The sequence below is a fragment of the Littorina saxatilis genome, linkage group LG6 (genome assembly GCF_037325665.1).
Source record: "Littorina saxatilis isolate snail1 linkage group LG6, US_GU_Lsax_2.0, whole genome shotgun sequence".
Taxonomy (NCBI): domain Eukaryota; kingdom Metazoa; phylum Mollusca; class Gastropoda; order Littorinimorpha; family Littorinidae; genus Littorina; species Littorina saxatilis.
This window is the reverse complement of record NC_090250.1, coordinates 17,443,123-17,464,331: the sequence shown is the minus strand read 5'-3', so window position 1 is coordinate 17,464,331 and position 21,209 is coordinate 17,443,123. Positions and strand designations below refer to the sequence as shown.

Here is a 21,209-nt window from a genome sequence, read left to right as displayed (position 1 = left end):
TTGTTTAATTTAAACAATGCATTATTTAGCTAAATAATGCATGATATAGCTAAATAAAGCATTGTTTAGCTAAATAACGCGTTATTTAGCTAAATAATGTGTTATTTAGACATCAAGAGCTAAAAGGGACTTTTGCACCATTCGGATTGCCATACATAGGGGCCTACTGATTTTACACCCTTTCAGTCTTTGACTTTAAACTCAGTTTTTCATCATGGCCGAAGTTATGGGTTCTCCGACTCATCATCATTTCGCGTAAACAGTTCCCGCACTTATGACGCTTTCAAGTCAAAACTGATGAAGTCATCAAACTGTTGCTTATCTCATTTGCATATCAAGCAGAGACAGTTTCCAAATCGATTTATTCTGGAACCGTGTCGGATAAAAATCACGTCAGCTTGTGACAACATTTTGTAAAAGTGGCCAGAAACAGCATCACAAGTGCATCACAACTGAGTGCGCGCGGCCGTTGCGCTGGTCAAAAGGTTTATACTTCCTCGGTGAAGTCGGACTTGTTCCCTTTGAAAGGTAAGAACTGGACTTGTGCACATGTCATGCAATTCGTATCTTTCACGTGACGACGAAGTGTGGTGTCATTTTCGTAAAACTAAAAGATTAATAGAATATGATAGATCTATACACATCTCTACATGAATAAATCATAAGCTTACAGATCTCACTTTGTCTCCCAAACCTGTGTTTGCGGCCACCAGTGCACCATGAATTTAACACATTAAACATGTACGCAAAACAGAAACGAAACAAAGTTTACCACCCATAGTTAATGTCACTGCAAACTGATGCAAAGCTTACATTTTTAAAGAGGCTCTTACTAAAACTTGTCTTAGCTGGGAAAAATCACTGTGAGAAACATGTTTTACATGCATTGGAATATATATATATTAGCCTATGTATTGTATTTGTACATGATGTTTTGCAAACACACTTTTTTCTATCCTCTTTAAATTGCCCAACTTATTCAGTGAAATATCTTATTTGGGTTATCTTGAACTTTAGCGTGTTAAATTCATAGCTCAGAATCCAGAGGCATTTAAGTCTCCAAATTTGTAGAACCTGCACTTGTAATCATAACAAGTCATTTTAGATCCCTTTGAAGTTACGGAATGAACTCCGATGAACTGTACGAATGCATTTTGTTTACATGGGTCAAAGAAGGAATTATCCATATGATCAGACAAGGGAGACAACTCTTTCGTGTAAATGATGTCCCATGGTTGACAACGTACGCCATTTTCGGTGCATTTTCGTCGATTGAACAACCAAATTAATTAATTATGCTTAAGTTTGAAGCTCAATCCATCAATTAATTTCACGACAAATGTTCTTTGGCTTGCTTACATGGACTTGTATCAAATATAAGTAAAGAATGTCACTGGATTCTGAGCTATGAATTAATCACGCTAAAGTTCAAGATTACCCTTATTTGCATGTCTTATAATATATATATCTATCTTTATTTGTTTTTACTTTTAGCCAGGTATTCTTCTTGATAATAATTTTAAAAGAGCCAGAAGACTAATTTTTCTTTCTTTATTTTTTTCTATTATTATTTTGTTGTTGTTGTTGTTTTAGCACAATAATATATGGCACAAAAATAGTGATGGTTAAATGTGACCAGTTGAGACAAGTATATAGTAAGCCTGCGGCCAGTTTCTTCTTTAGTGTCTGATGGTGTGGGTTTTCTTTGTTTTACTACTTTTAGGTGGGTTTTTGTGTGTTTTTTACATTTAGTCAAGTTTTGACTAAATGTTTTAACATGGAGGGGGAGTCGAGACGAGGGTCGTGGTGTGTGTGTGTGTCTGTGTCTGTCTGTCTGTCTGTGCGTGTGTGTGTGTAGAGCGATTCAGACTAAACTACTGGACCAATCTTTATGAAATTTTACATGAGAGTTCCTGGGAATGATATCCCCAGACATTTTTTTCATTTTTTTGATAAATGTCTTTGATGACGTCATATCCGGCTTTTTGTAAAAGTTGAGGCGGCACTGTCACACCCTCATTTTTCAACCAAATTGATTGAAATTTTGGCCAAGCAATCTTCGACGAAGGCCGGACTTCGGTATTGCATCTCAGCTTGGTGGCTTAAAAATTAATTAATGACTTTGGTCATTAAAAATCTGAAAATTGTTAAAAAAAAATAAAAAAATTATAAAACGATCCAAATTTACGTTCATCTTATTCTTCATCATTTCCTGATTCCAAAAACATATAAATATGTTATATTTGGATTAAAAACAAGCTCTGAAAATTAAAAATATAAAAATTATGATCAAAATAAAATTTTCGAAATCAATTTAAAAACACTTTCATCTTATTCCTTGTCGGTTCCTGATTCCAAAAACATAGATATGATATGTTTGGATGAAAAACACGCTCAGAAAGTTAAAACAAAGAGAGGTACAGTAAAGCGTGCTATGAAGCACAGCGCAACCGCTACCGCGCCAAACAGGCTCGTCACTTTCACTGCCTTTTGCACTAGCGGCGGACAACGTTCAGTTTCATTCTGTGAGTTCCACAGCTTGACTAAATGTAGTAATTTTGCCTTACGCGACTTGTTTCTTTATGTCTACAGGAAAAAATGTTTAAGGGTCAAGAGAGAAAAAAGTAGGGTAGTTCAGGTTATTGTAATGTAATCACACACGATTCTTTTCTTTTTTTTCCTGGGGGGAGAGGGGGCTTATACAGTCAAACTTGCCCTGGCAACCGTGCACCTCTTGATAACAACCACCTGCCATTACTTGATAACAACCACCTGCCATTACTTGATAACAACCACCTGCCATTACCACCACCCCAAAGGGTCCTGATGAGGTTATTTTGTATGAGTTCACCTTTCCATAATGACCACTTTTGATTGGTCCCAGGGGTGGTTGACAGGTTTGACAGTATTGTTGTTTATAGTATAATGAAAAGCAGCAATTTTGTTCTTCAATATTAGACAGTCTATTGTGATAATTGTGCTGCATTTGATCTTTTTCAGAGAACTTGCACAGAAACTTGATCCGTAAACATGTCAGACTGTCAGCATGAAATGCCGGACAACCCCAAAGTGTCTGGTGCCAAAGATGAAGCCCCACCGCCTCTTAACTGTGCAAGAGCTAATAGCGTCATGGTTTTCAACCTCCAACCTCCTCCCCCAGCCTCAGGAGATGCTCGCAGTGTGCATGAGCTGATGAACAGTTGGCACAAGCAGAACCGCATTTCTCAGTCACTCGCAGACGTCCGTCACCCAGCTCAGCTTAGCAGCAGGCGTGTCATTGGCAGACCAGAATATCCAGACCAGCCAGAAATGCCTCTTCACCCCAGAGAGCTGCTTTGTGAACCCCGCGCGAGAGAGTTGCTCTTCCAAAGGCGAGCGTTGGAGTCTGGTTTAGAAATTGGGTGGATTCAGGGACAAGGTTTTCGTCGCAATCGATACAGTGAATCTCATTTTTATGCTGCAGGGGATGTCATAGCTCCACCTTCAGGAAGACAGTTTGATCATGAGCATCAACATCACCAGGTAGGTCGACCCCCTCCCGAAAGGGATATGCCGTCTCACTTTGCACTAAACTACTGCGCTAGGCCTCATCCTCCTCCTCCTCCGCCCTCTCAGTCCAGAAAGTCCTACCAAGATTCTGCCACTTTGAACAAGACGGGAAGAAGTCAAGGTGTGGCGTCCAACAACAGCTCAGAGTCGGCATGGAAGATGCCGACCCCCATACCAGTGCGGATGGCACCCATAAAGGCACTGGAGAAGCTGGTCAGACCCAAAGGAAATGTACGAAAGTTACAAGAACCTCTTGGTGAAGCAGAAGAGCAAGGCGGCGCCGAGGCTCTGGCGCAGAGTCGGAGACCATCATGTGTCACAAAGGGAAAAGCGGTGAGTGTCCAGTATTTTGTGCCCATCAATATGAGGGGTGATCAGAATGTCCAGTACATCATGCCCATGAAATCCCAATCACAGGCCACAACATCTGCTGGGCCTGCAGTCTCCACGGTGCCGGAACAGTCAGGGCTTCCATCAGATGCTGCTGTTACGCATATGAATGCAGAAACTTCCGCGCAGTGCCTTTCGTCTTTTCAGGCTGAGTCAAGGTCCGCCGGGGCTGCACTGCAAGCCAAAGCAAAGACACCTGATGAAGAAGAGAAAGAGAATACAAAGTCCAGTGGTACTCAACAACAGCTACAGCTGTGTAAGACTGAGATTGAAACTGAAAGCAGCATTGTTCCCCTTGAATCAAGTGGGGAAATGACCATTGCAGGCTTAGATCCTTTGCAGGATGGAAGGTCTCCTCGACGTACTGTTTATATTGAGTATTATATTGAACCCATTGAAGCAGGTGCAACAGACAACCCAATAACCCAAACACCCCCCACGGAAAAGCCCTATAACTGCGCCTCTTCGGAAAAACAGTCCAACGGTTGCAGTGATCAGGCTTCCCAAATATCTGAGCCTTTATCCCAAGTATCCAAGAAAAATCAGAAGACCAAACAACTCACCCAGCGCATAGAAAGTGCTCCGGTGACAAGTGCAGACTCTACTTTACAGAACAGATCAAATTTCGTTCCTGTCATGGTAAAAGCTGAAAAGGCCATGGACAGTGAAAAATTCAGTGCAGGAAAGGGGGGCTACTCCTCCAGCACTGATTCTGTGGACTCGGACGCTTATGTAAAAGAGGCGGATGGAAAAACTGTTATGATGGAAGCACAGCCTGCCTGTCCCGGTGAGAATGGTGAAAATTACATCGTTATGCGTGTGGGCCTACCTAACGATGTTCTATACCAGAACGAGGTATCACAAGCGAGACATCAGTCATCAAATCATGATGCCCAAAGATCCCCTGTGAAAGTTGAGTCCGAGAACGGGCTTCAAAATGTGACTGGAAACGTTATGATGGAAACACAGCCAGCCTCTCACTCTCAGCTTGCAGATAGCGATGATGACGTTCTCATCATTGACGTGGAAGAACCTGACGATAGTGAAACACAGACTGATAGTGATACTATTGAAACACAGAATGATATCCAAACACAGAATGATACATTTATCATTATCGAAACACAGAATGATACTTGTATTGAAACACAGAACGCGGAAGTTGAGGAAGCAGAAGTCACACAGTCTCATCACTCAATAAACTCAGGTTTCGCTCAAAGAAGACCAGAAAGAGTCACGTCGAACGAGGAATGTACTTTAGGCTTCAGGATTTTGGAAACAGTCTCCTTAGCAGGTCTGCAGCCAAGCTCCCAAACTGCTTGCCCAAAACATCTTTCTCCCGAGGGCTTTTACCGCTGTGGTTGTCAGAGAGGACAGTGCCCCTTCGCATCTCAGTTTCAGGCGCAGTTTGAATCGCACCTGTTGCAAGCCCACCCCGCAGAGACCGAGTACCCGTGCATTCACTGTGGCAGCATGGAGAGGAGCGGCCATGACCTTCTGTTCCACCTGGACCAGCATCTGGACTTCCAGCGCTTCATCCTGTACTGCACGGAGCCCGCTTGTGACTTCCACTCCTTCAGCCCTGACAGTGTGCTGAGTCACATGGGTGTCAGCCATCCCGACCTGGCCACGCACACGTGCTGGCACTGCGGCTGGCTGTCGGGCTCGCTGCGGGATTTCAGCGCCCATGTCAAGAGCAGCCTCCTACAGGTATAGTCCTGTGTGCGATGTCTTTGTTGGTTTGTCAGTGTAAATCTTAATGTCTGTCTAAGTCTCTCTCTCTCTCTCTCTCTCTCTCTCTCTCTCTCTCTCTCTCTCTCTCTCTCTCTCTCTAGAGCTAGTCTCTCTCTCTCTAGTCTCTCTCTCTCTCTCTCTCTCTCTCTCTAAAGTCTCTCTCTCTCTAAATTCTCTGTCTCTTTCTCTCTCTCTCGCTGGGTATCTGTCTCTCTCTTTCTCTCTCTCTCTCTGTCTTTCTCTTTCTCTTTGCCTTTCTCCTTCTCTCTCCGCCTGCAGTCTCTCTCTCTTCCTCTCTCACTGTTTCTTTGAGTTCAAATGAAGAATGTTTGACACCTGACAATTGTTTCTTTTATAAATTTGTAAATACGTGACAGTTTTGATTTTATTGTCTGCCAAATTATGATGGCAGCTGCATGAGCACATTTTGTAATGTAATGATAATTATAGAGCTCTACAGAACCTGTTCATATTATTATTAGTCAAAATATAGGCATTTCTGCAGGTTAATATTATTCAGTATCTTTTTTGTGTAACGGTAGCTTGAAGTTGAAGTAAGTGATTAAATACGGTCGAACTCTCTTTTAAGACAACATCCCCCCCCCCCCCTCCCTCCCAACACACACACACACACACACCCATCCCTTTAAAAAAAACGTTTTCTCAGACTTTCAGTTTATAAGTATAACCCTGTAAATGTACCCCACCACTTTAGGAATCCCTCCTTTTTAGGACCTGATTTACCCCCCGCGGATTAGGGGGAGTCCCAATTATTGGTTGGGACAAGAAAGAATTTACCCGATGCTCCCCAGCATGTCGTACGAGGCGACTAACGAATTCTGTTTCTCCTTTTAGTTTTACCCTTGTTAAGTGTTTCTTGTATAGAATAGAGTCAATTTTTGTAAAGATTTTAGTCAAGCAGTATGTAAGAAATGTTAAGTCCTTCGTACTGGAAACTTGCATTCTCCCAGTAAGGTCATATATTGTACTACGCTGCAAGCCCCTGGAGCAAATTTTTGATTAGTCATAGTGCTTTTGTGAACAAGAAACAATTGACAAGTGGCTCTATCCCATCTCCCCCCCCCTTCCCCCGTCGCGATATAACCTTCGTGGTTGAAAACAACGTTAAACACCAAATAAATAAAGAAAGAAAGGACCTGATTTTCTCAGATTTTTGGAAGTCTTAAGAGGGGTGTTAATTTACAGTCTATACCTGTTAAAACCAGGTGGCGCTGTGTCCCCACTGTGATGCCAAGGACACAGACGGACACCGCATTGTTCAACACATTGCGGCCCAGCACCCAAGACAGGTACGCATGATCGCATTCCACAAGCTGCTGGTCTGTCGCGAGAGAAAGATGTCCGGTTGGAACCCAGAGTCGCCATGCAGTAACGCCGCTGTGGAGGGGGCTGATGTTAGTGGAACAAATGTTCATGAATCAGGAATTATAACCAACGGAATAGGATCTGGCGCCACAACAGGACATGTGGCTCTGCGTGGAGCTGCCAGTAGATTGGCCTCAGGCATTTGCATAGTGTCAGGCGAGGACAAAGAAACTGCTGGCAGGATGACACCAGATAAGATAACACCAAACAGGAAAACACAAGACAAAATGACACAAAACAGGATAACACAAGACAAGATGACACCAAACTGGATGACACAAGACAAGATGACACCAAACTGGATGACACCAGACAAGATAACACCAGGCAGGATGACACCAAAGAGGATGACACAAGACAGTCAACCGGGTACAACTACAAGCAGCAGTGACACATCTGTCACCTGTGGCAGTGGCAGAGCTGACAGTAACACAGTTGCTGGCTCTGTAGCCGAGTCTGGCTGGGCAACATTTGCTACAACTACAACTAACAGTAACACAGAAGTGAGAGAAACTGGTGAAGGTCAAGTAGAAAGTACAGTCGACTCAGCGACCGTGGCAACACACAGCCTTGAAAGCCCAGCCCAAGGTTCCAACAGTGATGTAGACAAGGCACCGGACAGCACAATAGTCAGCTGCACACCGCCCAAGAACTCGGCCCTCCCGGATTTGGGTAAACTGAAACTGCTCCTGCGGCTGCACAAGACGGGTCCGGAAGTGGTGCAGAGTACGAGCGGTGAGGCTCACGGGCATGCTGGGATGTGCACCAAGATGGATCTGGAGCCCATGGATTATGAAATCACGGCCGACACCTCGGCTGACTGCAGCATGGAGGTGTCACTGTCAGACGGGGAAGAGACGGCTTCGGCCTCAGGCAGCTCAGTCTCTGTGACCCAGAGCGCGTCCTCCTCCAGCCTGGGCCCGGAACAGCGAGGAAAGAGCTACAGCTGCACGGTGACTGCCGCCGGAAAGGCCATCAAGATCGTGTCCAGTGCAGCTGCTAAAGCTCCCTGTCGCCCCGCTCTCCCCAGGAAGACTGCTCAGCGAACGAGGATGATGAGAAAAGCTAAGGAGAGTAGCCAAGACGAGGCGAGACAGCAGAGCAAGTCAGCGGCAAGTAAGTGCAAATTGTTCAGATGCCTTCTGTGCCCGTACAGCTCGCGCTTCTCGCCGGGCATCTACCAGCACATGTACAGCAAGCACAAGGAGATCCTGGAGTGTCCGCTGTGCTGTGAGCAGAGCCAGACCCGCACCGAGTTCTTCAACCACCTGATGACCCTGCACCCCGAGGAGGCCAAGGACATCTACAAGCAGCGCAAGGTCAGAGAAATTCTGTTTGATAAGGCCAACAAAAAATTAAAAAAAGAGTTTCTTGTTTCCGATTCCCTGACTTTTATTGAAAAGGACAAAATTCAAATTTGCAGACTTTGCAAGTAAAGTTCGTCAGGCACAGTTTGCCCAATTTTCCGGCCAATAAAAAGACACATTTGCAAGTGTAAATGAAAAACAAACTTCAATCAAAAACAAATTTTAAAAAATAACCGGCCTACCGACCCTTTTTTGCTTGTTTTTTTGCCTTGTCATTCTAAACAATCATACAATCAATGCGTTTTGTTGGATGCTTGTATCATGGGCAGTGTTTAATAATGCTGTTGTTAGTGTTTGTTGGATGTTTTTATGGGCAAGGTCTATGTGTCTGAAAAGTGAGAGAGAGAATTTGTTTGTGTGTCGGTGTATTTTTTAAAATGTCCAAATCTAATGAGTTTTATATCAATATATAATGTGATTTTCTTTTTAGCATTCTGTGTTGTTACTGTGTAATGTGTTGTAGACATTATACGTTATTTGCGTGTTTGACCAAAATATGACATTTTACACAGATCGAGACAGTCATTGTTCTCCGAGACCGCGCTAGCGGTCGAGGTGAACAATGACTGTCGAGATCTGTGTAAAATGTCATATTTTGGTCAAACACGCAAATAACATTTATGTATCGATCGAATTCTTTTCAGGTACTATGACTTTGTTGTTGTTTTGACGATTGAACAAGCACACAAACACATGCATGCAATCCACATGCAATCAAACACATAAGCTTCATATTTGGGCGTTTCAGGTTGACCGAAACTTCAAAGGAACTACAAAACACACGTCATGTACTGACTTTGTTGTTGTTTTGACATTGAACAGCACACACACATGCAATCAAACACATGACGTTTTGTTTTTTTTAGTTCCTTTGAAGTTTCGGTCAACCTAAAAAGCCAAATTATAAAGTTTTGTCGGCCTCTGACGTCACATGACTCAAAGAAGGGAAATCCAATCTCCAATCGATACATTGTAATTTGTATGGTAAGTTGCACTGCACCGTCTTGTACTGTGTTACAAGGTCACCAACTGAATCTTCATCAGTACACGTAAAAACCCACTCATGTAAAAAAACAACTTCAGTTTCAGTCCATGAACGCAGAAGAAGAAGAAAAAGTAAGGTCAGGCATGGGAATTGTCCGCCGAAAAGCTACTCTTACACTGTGACGAATTGCCCTTGCGAATAGCATTTTCCAATAATTTGCAATGATCGGGACATGGTCGCAAGACATTCGTAAATGTTCTTAACCATACGCTACCATTCGTCTCTTGTTTCGAACATAGCAACATGTTTCTAATATTCACAAGGAAGTCATATTTATAACTTTTTGCCCAACGTACTCGTAAGTATTCGCAAGACATTTGTAATCATCGCAATGTATTCATCACGCTCGCAAAGCATTCGCAACCATTCGTTATGCCTGTCTTACTCTGTGCCGAATATTATTGCAAACATTCGTAAACATCGCAATGCATTCATAACGCTCGCAAGGCATTTTGCAAATATTCGTTATGCCTGTCTTACACTGTGCCGAATATCCTTGGGAATATGGATTCGTATGCATTCGCAATGAGCGGTAGACATTCGCAAGCACTCGCAACCATTTGTAAGACATTCGCAAGGATTCGTAAGGCTTCGAATGGCCAATATTGTTCCTGTCCATTCGTCTCTTTTTTGGGCCTAATACAACATGTATACTGAGTTGTTCTTCAGTACTGGTGACAGAAAGGGGGAAAAGTGGTCAAAATTCAAATCTCTAGACCTAGTTTTGTTTTTGAAATATTGCTTTTCATAAAGCAGAAATACTGTAGTATCTGTTGTATAAGAAAAAATCACTGGTTCACATGGTTCCTACATAATCTAACTTTTAAAGCTGGTTCTTGTGTGTCTGTGTGTATGTTTGTATGAGGACGATAGGACCCGAAACGGCTGCACGGACTGAGACAGGAATTGCAGAGAATGTTCTTTGCCACTCGAGTCGTGTCATAAGGTACTTTTGGAATAGCAAATTTGAAAGGATTCTTCAAAAAACGGCGGAAAACATTATATACCCTGTGAGCTATCGAGGATCCTCCCCGTCTGGGCTGTCGAAACATGGTCTTGTTAAAAGACGTTTTCAAATGCGGTTAACGGAGAGATATATACACTCGAACATTTAGCGAAGTTATGTTGCCAAATCATCAAAGATCAACATTTCACTACACGGATCGATGTGCACAGTCGAAATAGATGTGACTTTCACACGACCGAAGACTACTTACTAGCAGACTAGCAGACGACAAGATCTAAATATTTAGATCAGTCAGAGCAATCCGTTGAAGAACAGTTACTCCGCTTATTCGTCTTCAGTTAAGCTTAATTCCCCTGCCATAAGTTTCCTTGCAGATCTGCAGTCGCGTAGTGAAATGAACTAGTGTCATCGGAAGATTCTTCTCAGTCAATGATCAAAGCACAGTAAGTTCTATGCTGACAAAAGTCACTTTCGGACAACTCGACGATTGACTTAATTTATGAGCCCAAAGGTAACAATATCGACAAGAATGTACGCATTTGACATTAAATGAAACATTCATAGACAGTTTCCAACTCACCAGATCTGCCAAAGAGCCGTCATTCGTGAAAAAAACGATGATTTTAATCAGACAGGTATCGGAAACAAGCCTTAGTCACCTGCGTTATTCCTTCCAAGGCGACGTGACGGCGCCACATTTGTTTGTTTATGGCTGTTTATCGCGAAACAACACAGTTGAAATTTGTGTGTAAAATACCACAAATTTGTGGTGAATCAGTTCGTCATCTGCGTTTCGATTGTAATTAAGTCAGATTGGAGTTACTTTGAATCGAAGGCGAGGGTAACCTGCGTTATTTGTGGGACATCGTGAACAAATTTGATTGCAATATTTTATACAGAAAGTAAATTTCAATGATTCTGGCTCAGACTTGTAGATCTGTTATGCAGTGTGTTGGTAGTGTATCTGCTTTTCTGCTATGAAGCTCATTTGGAGTGATACGCTGATCGAAGTGGGGTACCCTATGTGGGACATCAGCCGTATGCAGATTACGCCTCAGAACACTCTCGCATTTCACAAAGACAACAATAATTTGCAACATTTCAAGAACTGCATCAGTTTTATTAGATACTATTTCAACAACAACAGCACAAACACGACTATTATCAACAACACAGAACGGGAGGTAAGTCTTCAAAGACGCACCAAGTGTGCGTTCCCGTTTTTGGACGCCATTTTTGCTGGCATTTTCACAGTAAATCTTAATATTTCCATATCTATTGAATGATTTTGGTATTTTCTTTGATTGTGCCGATTCTCCTATCTCTCTGGCATGTACTGGGTGCTTTGTGACCAGTTTCTCCCCTAGACTGTATTGAAAAATGCGTCCGTGTGAGCTGACCCCCACTTGTGACCAGTAGCAAAGAACAACTCATATATATATAAATATATATATATGTATATACCCCCCAATTTGAGACTCCCTCCCTTTTAAGACCCTCTTTTCTGAGACTTTCTGTACCCCCCGCGGGTTAGGGGGAAGAATTTACCCGATGCTCCCCAGCATGTCGTAAGAGGCGACTAACGGATTCTGTTTCTCCTTTTACCCTTGTTACGTGTTTCTTGTATAGAATATAGTCAATGTTTGTAAAGATTTTAGTCAAGCAGTATGTAAGAAATGTTAAGTCCTTTGTACTGGAAACTTGCATTCTCCCAGTAAGGTCATATATTGTACTACCTTGCAGGCCCCTGGAGCAATTTTTTGATTAGTGCTTTTGTGAACAAGAAACAATTAACAAGTGGCTCTATCCCATCTCCCCCCTTTCCCCGTCGCGATATAACCTTGAACGGTTGAAAACGACCTTAAACACCAAATAAAGAAAGAAAAGACTTTCTGTTCATAGGCTTTGTAAATGTACCCCCCCCCCCCCCCCCCCCCATTTTAAGACTACCCTTTTTTTTAAGACCTGATAATTTCTCAGATTTGTTGAGGTCTTAAAAGGGGGGTTCCACTGTACTGTGTTACAAGGTCACCAACTGGATCTCCATCACCACCCCAAGCAGCAGCAACGACAACACGTCCAGCGCCGGTCAGTCCAGTCCACCCAGGCTCCCCAACCCAGTGAGGCGGCTGGACCTCCCAGAATTGCCCGTCAAGGATTACTACGTTCTGTCGGGACAGGGAAAGGAGCGGCGTTTCCACTGCGTCTTCTGCGACTACTCCTTCAAGAAGAGTCAGCGGAGCAACGTGAATGTGTGCCGCAGCATGTACAAGCACATGTTCCTCATGCATACGCCCTGTCTCTTCCAGTGCTCCCACTGCTCCTATACTGACTGTGTGCAGTGAGTATTATTATTATTATACCAGCCTTTGTTTTATTGTACAACTGGGGATGGTGTTAACAGCCAAGTTGACATATTTTACAGGTAAATGTCAATGCGGTGTTAACACATTCTTGTGTGGCTCAGTCCTTGCGGACAGTATTACCCTTCCTTCTTTCCTTCCCCTTTCTTCCTTCCTTCCATCCATCTGTTCCTTCTTTCTTTCATTCCGTCTAGCCATCTTTTTTTCCCCTTTTTTCCATTCTTCCTTCCTTCCTCTTTCTTCCTTCTTTCCTTCCTCCCTTCCTTTTCCTTCGTCCACCCTTCCTTCCTACCATTCTTCTTTCCTTCCTTCCTTCGTTCCTTCCTTCCACCTTTCCTTCTCCTTCTTTCTCCTTCCTTCCTTCCTTCCTTCCTTCCTTCCTTCCATCTTTCCTTCTCCTTCTTTCTCCTTCCTTCCTTCCTTCCTTCCTTCCTTCCTTCCTTCCATCTTTCCTTCTCCTTCTTTCTCCCTCCTTCCTTCCTTCCTTCCTTCCTTCCTTCCTTCCATCTTTCCTTCTCCTTCTTTCTCCTTCCTTCCTTCCTTCCTTCGTTCCTTCCTTCCACCTTTCCTTCTTTCTCCCTCCTTCCTTCCTTCCTTCCTTCCTTCCTTCCACCTTTCCTTCTCCTTCTTTCTCCCTCCTTCCTTCCTTCCTTCCTTCCTTCCTTCCACCATTTCTTCTCCTTCTTTCTCCCTCCTTCCTTCCTTCCTTCCACCTTTCCTTCTCCTTCTTTCTCCCTCCTTCCTTCCTTCCTTCCTTCCTCCCTTCCTTCCTAAATCCTTCCTTCCTTCCCTCCTTCCTTCCACTTTTCCTTCTCCTTCTTTCTCCCTCCTTCCATCCTTCCTTCCTTCCTAGATCCTTCCTTCCTTCCTTCCATCCTTCCTTCCTTCCACCTTTCCTTCTCCTTCTTTCTCCCTCCTTCCTTCCTTCCACCTTTCCTTCTCCTTCTTTCTCCCTCCTTCCCTCCTTCCTTCCTTCCTTCCTTCCTTCCTTCTCCTTCTTTCTCCCTCCTTCCTTCCATCCTTCCTTCCTTCCACCTTTCCTTCTCCTTCTTTCTCCTTCCTTCCTTCCTTCCTAGATCCTTCCTTCCTTCCACCTTTCCTTCTCCTTCTTTATCCCTCCTTCCTTCCTTCCTTCCTTCCTTCCTTCCTAGATCCTTCCTTCCTTCCACCTTTCCTTCTCCTTCTTTCTCCCTCCTTCCTTCCTTCCTTCCTTCCTTCCACCTTTCCTTCTCCTTCTTTCTCCTTCCTTCCTTCCTTCCTTCCATCCTTCCTTCGTTCCTTCCTTCCACCTTTCCTTCTCCTTCTTTCTCCCTCGTTCCTTCCTTCCTTCCATCCTTCCTTCCTTCCTTCCACCTTTCCTTCTCCTTCTTTCTCCCTCCTTCCTTCTTTCTCCCTCCATCCTTCCTTCCTTCCTTCCTTCCTTCCTTCCTTCCTTCCTTCCTTCCTTCCTTCCATCCTTCCTTCTTTCCTTCCTCCTTTCCTTCTTCTTTCTTCCTCCTTCCTTCGTTCCTTCCATCCTTCCTTCGTTCCTTCCTTCCACCTTTCCGTCTCCTTCTTTCTCCCTCCTTCCATCCTTCCTTCCTTCCTTCCTTCCTTCCACCTTTCCTTCTTTCTCCCTCCATCCTTCCTTATTTCCTTCCTCCCTTCCACCTTTTCTTCTCCTTCTTTCTCCCTCGTTCCTTCCTTCCTTCCATCCTTCCTTCCTTCCTTCCACCTTTCCTTCTCCTTCTTTCTCCCTCCTTCCTTCCTTCCTTCCTTCCACCTTTCCTTCTCCTTCTTTCTCCCTCCTTCCATCCTTCCTTCCTTCCTTCCTTCCACCTTTCCTTCTCCTTCTTTCTCCCTCCTTCCATCCTTCCTGGCCTTCCTTCCTTCCACCTTTCCTTCTCCTTCTTTCTCCCTCCTTCCTTCCTTCCTTCCTTCCACCTTTCCTTCTCCTTCTTTCTCCCTCCTTCCCTCCTTCCTTCCTTCCATCCTTCCTTCCTTCCACCTTTCCTTCTTTCTCCCTCCTTCCTTCCTTCCTTCCTTCTATCCTTCCTTCCTTCCTTCCTTCCTCCCTTCCTTCTCCTTTCTCCCTCCTTCCATCCTTCCTTCCTTCCACCTTTCCTTCTCCTTCTTTCTCCATCCCTCCTTCCTTCCTTCCTTCCTTCCACCTTTCCTTCTCCTTCTTTCTCCCTCCTTCTTTCCTTCCTTCCTTCCTTCCACCTTTCCTTCTCCTTCTTTCTCCCTCCTTCCTTCCTTCCTTCCTTCCTTCCTTCCACCTTTCCTTCTTCTTTCTCCCTCCTTCCTTCCTTCCTTCCTTCCACCTTTCCTTCTCCTTCTTTCTCCCTCCTTCCTTCCTAGATCCTTCCTTCCTTCCATCCTTCCTTCCTTCCACCATTCCTTCCTTCCTTCTTTCTCCCTCCTTCCTTCCTTCCTTCCTTCCACCATTCCTTCCTTCCTTCTTTCTCCCTCCTTCCTTCCTTCCTTCCTTCCTTCCACCATTCCTTCTCCTTCTTTCTCCCTCCTTCCTTCCTTCTCCTTCGTTCATTCCTTCCTTCCCCTTCTTTCCTTTTCCTTCCTTACTTTCATCTGTTTCTTTTCTTCCCCTTCTTTCCACCTTTCCTTCCTTCTCCTCCCTCAGTCCCTTTCATCCTTCCTTCATTCCTTCATTCCTTTCTTTCCTGACTAGTAAATATATATCTGTCATTGTGTTGATAGAATGTAATGCTACTAAAAGTGCAGTATACATTTGGTGCACATGGAAACAGATGGGTAATCACTGACACCTTATTTTGCAGAGATAAGGTGAAGAAACACATTGACGAGGATCACCGCCACGCAACCCAAACCCACGAACCAAAGATGCTGCTGCTGCCCAAATCAGGCAAAGAACGCTTAGACTTCTACCAAAAGTACGTCAACCCTAACGACAACCTCAGGGAAGACATGTCTGCTTCAGAGTCAGGGTCCCCTGCTTCACAGAAAGCCAAAGACACACAGTCAGTCATACGATTTGACGTGGAGCAGTTGTCTCCAGAACACAGTACTACGTCCATCGATGATCCCTACACTTCCCACCAGTACAACCCACCAGCCTTGTCTCAAAGTGTGTTTCCCGAGCGGATGAGGGTTTCGTCTTCCACCGAGAGTTCCTCCTCCAACCTAAGACCTGAAATACGGAGACACATGACGGCTTCTTACCCAGCATGCAGCGAGGAGCCCACCAGAGAGGAGGGCGTACAAAGGTCAGAGTTGCAGAGGCCCAGAGACTTCTACGACGTGAAAAACACTGGCAGTCAGCAGGTGTTCAGCTGTCTGCACTGCAACTACACGATCACGGGCACCAGGGGCAAGGTCAGCGCCCGAGCATCCACCATCTTCCACGTCCGACGCAAACATATGGATGGGCGGCAGTTCTGGAGGTGTAGTGTGTGCACCTTCAGGCGGTCCACGGAGTGAGTATAATGTTTGATTGCATCTCCTTTGTTTCTGCATTTTCGTATCGCACAACAGGGTTTCATTTACCAGTGCGCCCTGCGCCATTGGCGCATTAAATCTGAAAATGTCCCATCACAATTCCTTTCAGTGCGTCAAAGGGCGCATCGAGATTACGTACCACTGCGTCACCAAATGTACACTTTGCATCGGATTACACACACACACACACACATACAGAGATAAAACGATATATAGGTATGGGAATTGTCCACTGAAAGGCAAATTTCCACCGAAATGTTTTTTTGTTCCGCAGACCTGTGCACATCTACGGTTTCTCCGTAATTTCTCCGATTTTTATATGCAGAATACGGTGCTACGGATTTGTAATTAAAATTCCGAAATTCCGATGTTTTACTCACACAAAAAAATGTACTTTTTGTTCTGTTTCAAGATGTTTTGACCAATTATTTGGCCGTTGCGCTGAAAAGACGTTTTCCGATTTACCGGAAGCACGCGAGTTCTCAGCATTGAGTCTTTGTTCTTAGACTTAGTTCGTCCAGCGTCTGCGTGGCAACTTGTGATTGAAGTGAAACATAGAAAAGAACAAGTCGCGTAAGGCGAAATTACAACATTTAGTCAAGCTGTCGAACTAACAGAATGAAACTGAACTCACTGCATTTTTACAGCAAGAGCGTATACTCGTAGCATCGTCAGTCCACCGCTCGATGCAAAGGCAGTGAAATTGACAAGAAGAGCGGGGTAGTAGTTGCGCTGAGAAGGATAGCACGCTTTTCTTTATTTCTATTCTTTTTAACTTTTTGAGCGTGTTTTCAATCCAAACATATCACATCTATATGTTTTTGGAATCAGGAACCCACAAGGAATGAGATGAAATTGTTTTTAAATCGATTTCGGAAATTTTATTTTAATAATAATTTTCATATTTTTAATTTTCAGAGCTTGTTTTTAATCCGAATATAACATATTTATATGTTTTTGGAATCAGAAAATGATGAAGAATAAGATGAACGTAAATTTGGATCGTTTTAAAAACAAATTATTTTTTTTACAATTTTCTGATTTTTAATGACCAAAGTCATTAATTAATTTTTAAGCCACCAAGCTGAAATGCAATACCGAAGTCCGGCCTTCGTCGAAGATTGCTTTACAAAAATTTCAATCAATTTGATTGAAAAATGAGGGTGTGACAGTGCCGCCTCAACTTTTACAAAAAGCCGGATATGACGTCATCAAAGGTATTTATCGAAAAAAAGAAAAAAATGTCCGGGGATATCATTCCCAGGAACTCTCATGTCAAATTTCATAAAGATCGGTCCGGTAGATTGAATCGCTCTACACACACACACGCACAGACAGACAGACAGACACACACACACACACCACGACCCTCGTCTCGATTCCCCCTCTACGTTAAAACATTTAGTCAAAACTTGACTAAATGTAAAAAAAGAGTGCGAGATTCAGATAGTGAAGAGGAGACACCAGCTCTGTCACCAAAGAAGACAACAGTGTTGATGTTTCACCTTGGCTTGTTAATAAATCGTCATTCCCATTCTACTGCGTCATAGTGTTTCAGTTTGTGTGCTTTGTGAGCAGAATTATGTCTTGAACTGTCGTTACAGCTTACTACTGAAACATTTTAAAAACTACTGAAATTTGGTTTGTTTACTACTGATGAGCGTTTTGAGTGTGCACAGGTCTGGTTCCGCCGAAAAAGTAAAAGTGTCCCCCGAAAAAATAAATGGGAGAGGCAAAAATGGTTCTGAAAACTGAATTTAATGGCAAATTTGGAGCTCAGATGACACGTAATTGCACAATTTGGGTTCTTTGGAGAAAAAAATGTCCGGGGGGGGGGGGGGGGGGGGGGGGGGGGGCATGCCCCCGGACCCCCCTAGTAAGGCTAAGCGCTTCGCGCCGTCGACTTTGTTATTACTTACAAATTTTCAGCCGTTTTTACTTTTTTCAATTCCCATGCCTGGATATAGCGGCTAATTCTCAGATGGCACCATATTGCACCATTTTGCATCTTTGGTCAAAACGCGTACAGGCCTCTGGCGCTTCTTGCCTTCCACTATGTCCCATCAGAATTTGGTTGAGGGGGACAAATGTCCAATTACCTTTTTCTCCCAGGCTAAACCCTGCACAAAAAGAGATGGCTTGATGCAGAAGATAGCAATTAACTTACTTTATTTCAAAGACACCCATCACTTCTTGAAAATCCTGGTACTCGATCATTTCTAATACTCATTCCTTGTAGCAGTCAGAATTTGTGTCATAAAACATTGTCCATACTGTAAAGTGGCACTGCAGACACTCTCTTTTGGTCATTATGTTGTGTGTTTTTTTCTAAATAAACTTGTTAAAACTGTATATATATATATATAATACTTGCGCAAAATGTGAATGTGCGAATGAATTTTAGACAATTTTGCTACATTAAAACACTACGCTGTTAACAGCTACGCTGAAAATTCCAAAAATATGTAAATTGCTACACTTGAGGTGTCACCAGGGTTGGCAGATCTGTGTGACCCAAGGTATAATTTATTTAGTGATAAAAAAAACAATTAAAATCAAGACTTTGGTAGCGACAGATAACATGATGCTGACGACCCATCTGTTGGTGTTGCAGAGCCCGAGTGAAGAATCATTGTCTGAGACAGCACAGAGGAAAAGCGGCAGTCATCAAGGAGTAAGCAATGTAGTGCAAACAGGAGTTCAGTGCTTTGTCGTACAGCTGTGATGTGAGGCCCCTCCGAGAAGAGGACACCTTCCAGTAAAGGACAGCCGTCCGTTATCCTTAAGAGGATAAAATGATTTGATGCAGTACTGTCAATTCTCTTTCCCCGAGTAGATTGAGCCTTTGTTATTGTATGCTACAGTGGTACCTGTGCCATGAGGCCCCTCCCATGAGAGGACACCTTCCAGTAAAGGACTGTCATCAGTACTCTTTTGGAGGATAACATGATTTGATGCAGAATTGTCAATTCTATTCCTGAGTAGAGCCTTTGTTATTGTGTGCTACAGTTGTACCCGAGATGTGAGACCCCTCCCAAGAGAGGACACCTGCAACCAGTAGATGACAGCCGTCCATTTTCCTTTGGAGAATAAAATGATTTGATGCAGTGCTATTGTTACTTTTTTTCATGAGTATAGAGCCTAAATTGTATGTTACATTGGTACCTGTGATGTGAGGCCCCCTCCCAAGAGCGGACACCTTCCAGTAAAGGACAGGCATCAGTTCCCTGGAGAATAATATGATTTGATTCTTTTTTCCTGACTAGAGTCTCTTTTTTTTTGTATGGGTACCAACCAGGAAATGCTATCATGCAGTTCAAAGGATCTGCTCGGTTCTGTTGGATGGTAACATTATTTGTTTGCAACACTGTTGTACTCTTTCCGGAGTAGAGAGAACATTTGTTATTGTATATTATTGTTGCTGATTTCTTTGAAATTGGTATTTGGATTTTTTTGATTTTGGATTTTCTCTTAGGATTTTAATCAGTCTGGAACTACAGAATTTTAGTATAGGCCAGAAGAAAAGATAAAACAAGATAGTCTAGTTTAATTTAATTTAAATTATTAACAAAAGAAAACATTTGCACAAGAAAAAGGTGTACAGATATATGAAGGGGGGGGGGGGGGGGGGGGCAGAATTAGGGTGTGCATGTATAAATGGGGTACAATATTATTCAAGGTAGACACAGAGTTAGGCAAGGTCAAAGGAATAAAGAGATAAAATATTGACTAAATAAATCTGGCTCTATTATCGTTGGTATTAATGTTACATGTAGTAGTGTGTATCCAAGATGGGTGGGGGAGGGAGCAGGTCTGACTATTATATATATGTTTGTATGTGTGTGTGGGGGGGGGGGGGTGTTAGAGCAGTGTGAGAGCTACCAGGAAGAGTTGTATTTCCTGAACAGATCCAGGACGAAGAGTACTTTAGATTTTTGACTCACATGCGAAGCAAAAGTGAGTCTATGTACTCACCCGAGTCGTCCGTCCGTCCGGCCGGCCGGCCGTCCGGAAAACTTTAACGTTGGATATTTCTTAGACACTATTCAGTCTATCAGTACCAAATTTGGCAAGATGGTGTATGATGACAAGGCCCCAAAAAACATACATAGCATCTTGACCTTGCTTCAAGGTCAAGGTCGCAGGGGCCATAAATGTTGTCTTAAAAACAGGTATTTTTCACATTTTTCCCATTTTCTCTGAAGTTTTTGAGATTGAATACCTCACCTATATATGATATATAGGGCAAAGTAAGCCCCATCTTTTGATACCAGTTTGGTTTACCTTGCTTCAAGGTCAAGGTCACAGGAGCTCTTCAAAGTTGGATTGTATACATATTTTGAAGTGACCTTGACCCTGAACTATGGAAGATAACTGTTTCAAACTTAAAAATTATGTGGGGCACATGTTATGCTTTCATCATGAGACACATTTGGTCATATATGATCAAGGTCAAGGTCACTTTGACCCTTATGAAATGTGACCAAAATAAGGTAGTGAACCACTAAAAGTGACCATATCTGATGGTAGAAAGGGCCAATAAGCACCATTCAGGGTTCCTGCAGGGCAGAGCTGATACAATTCAATGAGTTTTCAAGGACATTTCCAGGACCAAAAAATGCTTTTCAAGGACATGATTTTCCCCAAATTAATGCAAAGCACCAAGCTTACCTTCAGTTTTTTAAGTCTGCAAACTATTAGTCATTCCGTAGTTGTTTCCCTTGCGCAACTACGGGTGACTAGTAATAGTTAGTTCGTCTGCTTTCGTTTTCACTCGATCTTTTATTCTCCCAAAATGTGTGTAGCCTACTGTATTTGACAAAAAAAAGGGGGTTGCATTTTTTTTAAACAAGACAAGCTGCTGACAAAATGTATAGGCAACATTTTGGAAAAATCAAGTACTTTTCAATGACTATTTCACAAAACTATTTTCAAGCACTTTTCAAGGCCTG

The 21,209-nt window shown here is 43.2% G+C and overlaps 1 protein-coding gene across 1 annotated transcript; it reads left to right on the top strand.

The window, feature by feature from the left end:
- The first annotated feature begins 274 nt into the window (after window positions 1-274).
- On the top strand, window positions 275-19,874 carry LOC138968651 (serine-rich adhesin for platelets-like). Its single transcript, XM_070341242.1, has 6 exons — window positions 275-528; window positions 3,001-5,649; window positions 6,900-8,378; window positions 12,466-12,779; window positions 15,579-16,235; window positions 18,872-19,874. The coding sequence occupies exons 2-6, from the start codon at window positions 3,031-3,033 to the stop codon at window positions 18,933-18,935; spliced, it is 5,133 nt and encodes a 1,710-aa protein (XP_070197343.1). The 5' UTR covers window positions 275-528; window positions 3,001-3,030; the 3' UTR covers window positions 18,936-19,874.
- The last annotated feature ends 1,335 nt before the right edge of the window (window positions 19,875-21,209 follow it).

Coding starts and splice junctions, on each gene's coding strand:
- LOC138968651 (XM_070341242.1), top strand. CDS start 3,031: ATGTCAGACTGTCAGCATGAAATGCCGGACAACCCCAAAGTGTCTGGT. Junction 8,379..12,465: donor ACATCTACAAGCAGCGCAAG/GTCAGAGAAATT, acceptor CTGTGTTACAAG/GTCACCAACTGGATCTCCAT. Junction 16,236..18,871: donor ACCTTCAGGCGGTCCACGGA/GTGAGTATAATG, acceptor TTGGTGTTGCAG/AGCCCGAGTGAAGAATCATT.